Genomic DNA, 7,098 nt, shown 5'->3' with positions numbered 1-7,098 from the left:
GCGCGTCCTACGCGTAAATTAAAATCTCGACTTTGCAATATCGCACTTAGCGCACGCGTGAAGGCGGTCCGCTGCTCAGTAAAGCCCGCAATTCCACGCGAATAAACGCGAATACCCGCTGTTGTCGTCAGCAGCATAAGCGGTAGAAGAAGAGTACCGTAAAAGGCACTGTAAAAGAACGAAGAAAACCTGAAGAGTAGTTTTTCCTGCTGTTTTTAGATTGACAGCCGGCGTGATCGATTGAAACCTCAACATCACAATTTCCGTTTACGTTTCAGCACAGCGGTTTAAAAGAATGCTTTTTTCCTTTGCAATTGCCGGAAGGATGGATGTTTTCGAAGGTAAAAATAAGCGATATCGCAAACAGCTCACTAAACGTAGCGGAAACAAAGTTTTACGAAGTAGGCCTCGCACTGCCATGTTCGCTGTGAGTTTTGCAAACTTTAAATCTCTCGCGCTATCTGGCGACCCCTCGCGTGATCGCGTGATGCCTCGTGCTAAAGTGCGCGTTAGAAATATTACTGTTTTGAGCCACCTTAAATCCAAAGGCAATACTTACTCTGTCTTTCTGAACTCCTCCCGCGTTTGCACTGTTTATGACGTAAATGAAGGCAAAGGCTTCTGGTAAATAGTGTGTGACTACTTCGTCCATGATTTCAGACTCGCCAATACCCGGACTATCAATTATAACCACGCCTTTCTGAAATATGGAGAATAGAATCGTGAGCAGCCATGTTTTCAATTATTCTGCGAAGCACGTTGGTACAGGTGCATACGAGATGATCAGCCAAATGAGTAGATTATTACAAACTTAGAATGATTTCACTGTTTCTATGTTTAGTTTTTACTTATAAGGTTTATTTGAATTATGTTACATTTTTAATTAGGTTATTCAGGTGCTGATGAGATGTTTTGACAGTTAGCTGGAGCAAAGGGGCGCCATTGAACCGGTTTGCTTTGTCCGGTCCTTGGCATATACTTTATTTTACTTATATAACTGATGAGAAAGGTCCAACACGTTTAATGTTACGTCACTAATAAGTACCTTCAAAAGTTCGTGGGGCCAAAAGAGTTCAACTTTTTTGTAAATTGAGCCTTTTTCTCGATCACCCTTCACGTGAACATAGGGAGAGATCTGCTGAAGATAACTTTGTTCAGAGGATGCCGCCTTTAGAGGGACCTCCTTAATTGAAGGCCCGGTTTCAGGATTCTCGTTTTTAAAGTGGGCCACGATTCTGGGTTGCTCTCCATATCTCAATTCGCATATGGTGGACGTTGTACTGAGAAGGGAATATGGAAGAAGTTCTTCTCCTAGAATAAGGTTGACCAAGCTGCTTTTTCCAGAGCCTGTCTCACCTTTAAATGAATAAACCGTGAATTTATTAGTTGTTCTTCATAGTCTTCTTAGACCTCATCAAAATATCATAAGAAATCAAAATGGCGTTTCTCCAAAATTCAAGAAATGATTGTGTAGTGTCTCCTGTTTTCTAGGGCTTTTTAATAAATCTTGCATTGAACCTTTTCCATTTTTACAAGAAACTTGGCCTTCATAGAATGGTAACATTCCCAGGTTGCTACGTTGAGGAATGTTTCTAACCACTGTGCACTGACAATGTCAAGTGACTTCTGACTTGCCTGTTTTTGAGTAAGTTACAATTGATTCGATGTCACGAAATTATTGTTGTGTCAAATACCAATTTTGAGATCCTTTCTCGGAGAAGTTAGTTATTGAACCGCTTTTAAAACTCTTGCTTTGTGTCGTTTACCTGCCACCAGAAGGAGATATTCTTTTCGTTTTAGTTGTGCTTGGTGATTTTCTATCTTCTCTTTTAAGTTGACCACGTTCTTCTGCAGCAAAGCGAGAATTTTGTCATCCATTTTTTTCAGACACTCCTCGGTATCGGAGTAAGCCTTAAGTAAAGCTTGTCTTTTCCAGGCATCTTCATCTCTTGCTTCTGACAAAATGGAAAAGGCCTAAAACATGAAAGCAAAACCAATTCATGGCTCAAATCAAGCGTGTCCTTTAATTGTATTTGATTCTTTCAATCTCTCATACCGGCGCAATTCAGTAATTTTGATACTGATGTTTATGCTTGTTACATGTAATACTACATCATTAGGAGCTCATTGTTTTAGCTTTGATAGGAATTACCGACTTAGTGAATTCTCCTACGCGCAAAACCCCCGCAGTAAAGGGTTAATGCATGTATTGTCACCTGGCGAGCGGAGCGATCGACGTGTCCCATTGAGAACAGTTGCCACTGGGACGAGAATTGCACAATGTAGCTTACATATCAGTAGGCTACTAATTCAATCAAAGGCTTAGTTTCAAAAATTTTTTGTCAATTCCATTATAGTGATACTCAGAGATAAGCCCAATCCATTGTTTTGATATATATATATATATATATATATTAAAATTCAGCTTGGCAGTGAGGCTTAGAGGACACAAACAAAGGAAATTGAATGACCATGTTTATTCATTTCTTTTGTTTGTGTCCTCTAGGCCGCGCTATCAAGCTGAATTTTAATATGTCGAAAGTAACCTATTTTCAAGGTCCAGAGCTAGTTCTAGCTGTTTTTTTTTTTTTTTTGTGGTGTTATGCATTTTATGCACAAAAACCACTGTGTCAGAGGCCCATCTATGTTGTTATTCGTCAGACAGTCGGTCAGTCAGTTAGTCAGTCAGTCAGTTTGAGCTCGAAATGGCACGTGACAGACCTCCGAGAGTTTAAATAGTTCGGCAGGTAGACTGGTTGTTGTTTCGTCGGCCATTGCTTTTGGCGTAACGTTGTCGTACTGCGTAATTGCAGCCGTTTTACCTGTTTTATGAAACTTTGGAAGAGCTTTCAGTCGCAAATTAGTTGTAATTGTTCAAGGTAAGTTAAGTTATTTTAAAATCGCTCCGTTGTGCTGTTTATGATTTGTTTCCTTCCTTTCATCAATAACTGCACTGCCTAGTTTGTTCTTTGTTATTTCATTCGGATGTTGGAGTGAGTTTCCTCGGCAAGCCAACATATCTAGACTCGACTTGTGTTTAGTGCGGATTGCACTGAAATTATTACGCTTTCGTAAGCCAGCATTCATTGGCTTGAAATCCGGTGCGGGTTGCACCACACAAGCCAGTTTAATTAATCAGGGTTGTCAAAATAAGCCGGCTGCCGGCTCATTGAACCGGCTATTTCGAAAACTGCGCCGACTTCTCCGAATGCTTGAAGGATTATTCCAGAGCCTGATATTGGAGAAATAAAATTGAAATAAAATTACTCAGTTTGTTGGAACCCAATTTGGATCGGAGGGAATAACGTATTTGCTAAAAAAGTGCGTGTCACAAATCGAAACTTATTTAATTAGCCGTAAAATGTGGTACACCTCAGCGCGTCATTTTCTGAAGCGAACAAAACACAGAATAAAGTACCTTAGAACAGTAAGGTGAAAAGTAAAAGGTGTGAACATGGAACATTCCGGAACATCCCCGAACATCGAATAATTATGATAATTACGAGAAAAATATGTAATGTTAAATTTTCAAAAATAAAATGAACAAAAATAAACTGGTATCAGCTAAAAATATGAAGAGATATTTTGGGGGGTAGGGGAGTCGGTAGGGGAGGGTAGGGAGTATTGGCTATTCCTTCAACTGACCACAAAGAGTGCAGGCTCTTCTTCTTTCCCGCCAATTGCGTCACGTGGCTTTACAGAACTTTGTTTTTCAACACAATCATGGTAATTCATTGCGTTTTCTTTGTTGACCCCTGATTATCAACAGTCAACTGGACAAAACATTTTCCAAGAAAGGCATTTCGACCAGCGACCCTGCAAGACGGCGCGTCGCCAAATGTTTTTAAATTTTTTGTTTGTATTTGTCTACACTGTCATTAGAGCTCGAGCAGTCCGAACTAGTTTAGACAAGAAACTCAATGCCGAAGAGTTTATATTTCTATCTCATGTAGAAACCATTTCTTCATGAGGAATCGTGTATATACGCATATCTTTGAATTGACGTAATGAATTGAATAACGAAATCACACACGTCTACCCATATTTTTCAGTATGATTCAAAGCTTCGATCGCCACCAACTTGGTTTTCTATATACAACGAAATCTGGGAATAAGGGACAGTCACGTGATTAACCTGATGGAGAGACTGGAACGAATGGATTAGCCTTTTAAGTTGCGAGCCTTCTGTCATTGTAGTCATTTTCATTTTTCTTTCTTTCTTTTTTTTCTTTCGTTTTGTTACGTTTTTGTTACGTTTTTGTTTTTGTTTTTTTCCGAGCTGATAGCAGTTTATTTTTTGTTTAATTTAATTTTTTAAAAATTTAATTTTACATATTTTTCTCAGTCATAATTATTGTAATTATTCGACGTTCTGGGATGTTCCGGAATGTTCCATGTCCCTGGTTTTATCGACGCCCGCCGTAAAACGTTCTACACCTTAATGTATCATTTTCTAAAGCGAACAAAACACAATAAAATAGTCTCGTAAAAGGTGAGTTCTTGTTCTGTACAAATGGCATTGCAATAAATAGGGCTGTAGATTTTTTATTATTATTATTATTCCTATGAAGTACTATTTAAGTAGATTTATTTACACAATTATTAACATCTACGGTCATCGGTGGGAAACTGGCTGATATCCGCCATAAAACTGCAGAATTACCTCAGTGTACACTTTCCCTCACTTTAATGGAATTAAATATACCCCTTTGTATTTTCTGAAGCGATGTAGTAATGTTCTAAATTTACAAACTTAGTATGGTACAATACAAACATAGGGGTGAACACAGAATATTTAATTTAGAGGGGAAGTCCCGACGAGATGCTTATAAGATAACCGGGGGGGAGCAAATACGATCGCTTTAAAAAAAACGCCTAAAATTCTGAACTTAAGAGTAAACTATGAAAGAAACTTGATATAAAATTTTTTTAAATAACCTTTTATGTGACGTAGGGCCAAGAAAGCGCCAAAATATCAAACATTTCTGAGCCGTGGATTTCTGTGTGCATGATTGCCAAATTTATCGGCTAGACAAAACGTCACTTCTGTTAATTGGTAAAATGCTCATTTCTTTTTGAGTTCTCTTAGTGAAATTTTACTCTCACAGTTTTTTTAGTTTTAAAAAGACAATTTGATAATCGTACATTAATTTAGTACATAAATAGGTCCAAATAGATTTATTTTATTATTTTTATTTCATTGCCTCCTTATGCATAAAATACAAATACAAAACAGTAGTTATACAATGTGCAGAGTAACGGTGCAAGTGTGATTTACATTGTATAAAAAAAATAGAAAAAATCAAGGACCAAAAACAATAGTAAGGCACACGAAACTTAAATGAAATAATTACACTCATAGTTGAAATCTTCTAATTGTTTGTTTTTTATAGTGATTTGCTTGAGTGAATCAGTCCTTTCTAACCTCTTTGCTGTGTCGTGTATATGAACACTGAATTTGACAATGACTAATTAAGAGTAGGAAAATCATCTACAAATGTACATAATGATCACCAAAAGTAGCCCCACATTGCTACAAAATAAATGATGACCTCGTGGGACTCAGCTGTTGATGTTGTTATGTATTTAAACAGACTTAGTCATTACAGCAGCAAAACATGATGACATTACATTTACAAGTTCAATTGACATATGTAAACAGTGCCGACATCAGAAAGTTAAAACTCACATAATACAATGCACAAAAAAGGGCTTAATTGAGAGATTGTTGTTGTGTTATGTCCCATTGGGACTATGAGCTTAATGAATAATTATTATTAGAGGATGAAGTAAGTAAGTATATAGAGAGTGCTCTGCATTGCATTTCCCACTTAAAAATTGTAACGACTTGACTACCTTTTCAATTGTAGCAATTCAACTCCCAGATACTGACATTTAAAAACAACATTCCAAACGAATGGAATAAAATTAAGCATAAGACCACAAGTACGCATTGCGGACCTATTTTTTAACCAGCAAACAAGTCACTACTTCCGGGAGTAACAAATTCAATCGAATATCTCGATCGGTTTCATCGTTTGATATTTTGTGCAATAAATAGTACTGGAGAAAATGCATGCCTGCCCCTCATCTAATCAGGCTTGTAAAAACGTTCAACGTTCAGTCAACTGAGTGGTTCATTTCTTTTTCTGCTACTCTATACTGCGCCCGTGTTTTGTCTCCAACCGCTAGTCTAGACAATTCGACAAGAAGCTCTTGCTACAAATTGCAATCAATAATCTAATGGCGACTAGCGCGTATTGTTATACAGAAAAACTCGTTCCGGATTAAACTCTGTAAGCAAGCAAATGATTTCATCACTGTCGCTGTCACTGTAAGACGCGTTGCCTCATTGCAAACAAAACAAAGTCCCCAACATTTCCTGTTTTAAAGGAGTTTTTAATATTCAATCTGAAGAGTTCTTACCTGACCAGCAGTCCAGCAAGGCTTTTGTACGGACTGATTTAATTCCGCTTTCAGTCGTGACTTCATCTCATCCAATGTTTGTAATCCTCTGCACGAAATTCCAAGCGCCGCCATCGCTTGAAACATATCCGACACATCGTCGATTTCTTCGATGGTTTTCGATTTACGACAAGCCATTTTACTGGTTTAAACAAATTTGAGCTGAGATCATAAAACAAGACGATGGTTGAAGATGAAAGGCTACATTGGAACGTAAGAAGAAGTTTAACTTTCATGCAATGATGTCCCTGAAGCTACAAAACAATGTTGCATCGTTGTTCTTGTGTGCAGAGACCATGATTAAGTGAGTCTCAGTAAACGGTTACGGCGAGATACGTCATTTGTAGGGCAACCCTAAAATCAGGAATCTGGAATCCGGAATCCGGAATCCGGAATCCGGAATCGGAAACCGGAAACTAGAAACCAAAATCAAGGAAAACGTTTTTCAAATAGGCGAAAATTATTTTGCATAGCTCTTGCCTGTAAAAAATAAGAGGCCAAGTAAAAAAGACCTCAAACTTAACCTTTTTTGAAACAAAAATTACCCCTCTGTTGAAATTCGTGCAACCGTTATTTCTAGTGAGGGCTATGATTATGAGAATCTAAATAACTTGCGTCGTAATATGATTCCAA

At 37.8% G+C, this 7,098-nt stretch overlaps 1 protein-coding gene across 1 annotated transcript in view; it reads right to left on the bottom strand.

Annotated features, from left to right (window-relative positions):
* Nucleotides 1-6,791, bottom strand: part of LOC110044513 (uncharacterized) — a 17,463-nt gene extending 10,672 nt beyond the window's left edge. Inside the window, exons 1-4 of the mRNA XM_089289745.1 lie at nucleotides 6,427-6,791; nucleotides 1,767-1,974; nucleotides 1,046-1,356; nucleotides 560-700 (exon numbers count right to left, since the gene is read on the bottom strand). Coding sequence (XP_089145871.1) covers nucleotides 560-700; nucleotides 1,046-1,356; nucleotides 1,767-1,974; nucleotides 6,427-6,603 — 837 coding nt within the window. The 5' untranslated portion in view covers nucleotides 6,604-6,791. The remainder of the gene's footprint in view (nucleotides 1-559; nucleotides 701-1,045; nucleotides 1,357-1,766; nucleotides 1,975-6,426) is intronic.
* Nucleotides 6,792-7,098: the final 307 nt, after the last annotated feature.

The sequence above is a fragment of the Orbicella faveolata genome, unplaced genomic scaffold (assembly GCF_042242905.1).
Source record: "Orbicella faveolata isolate gen_17 unplaced genomic scaffold, um_ofav_v1 contig_2, whole genome shotgun sequence".
NCBI classification, from domain to species: Eukaryota; Metazoa; Cnidaria; class Anthozoa; order Scleractinia; family Merulinidae; genus Orbicella; species Orbicella faveolata.
Note: the sequence above shows the minus strand (reverse complement) of the source record. Positions and strands in the feature narration are given on the sequence as shown.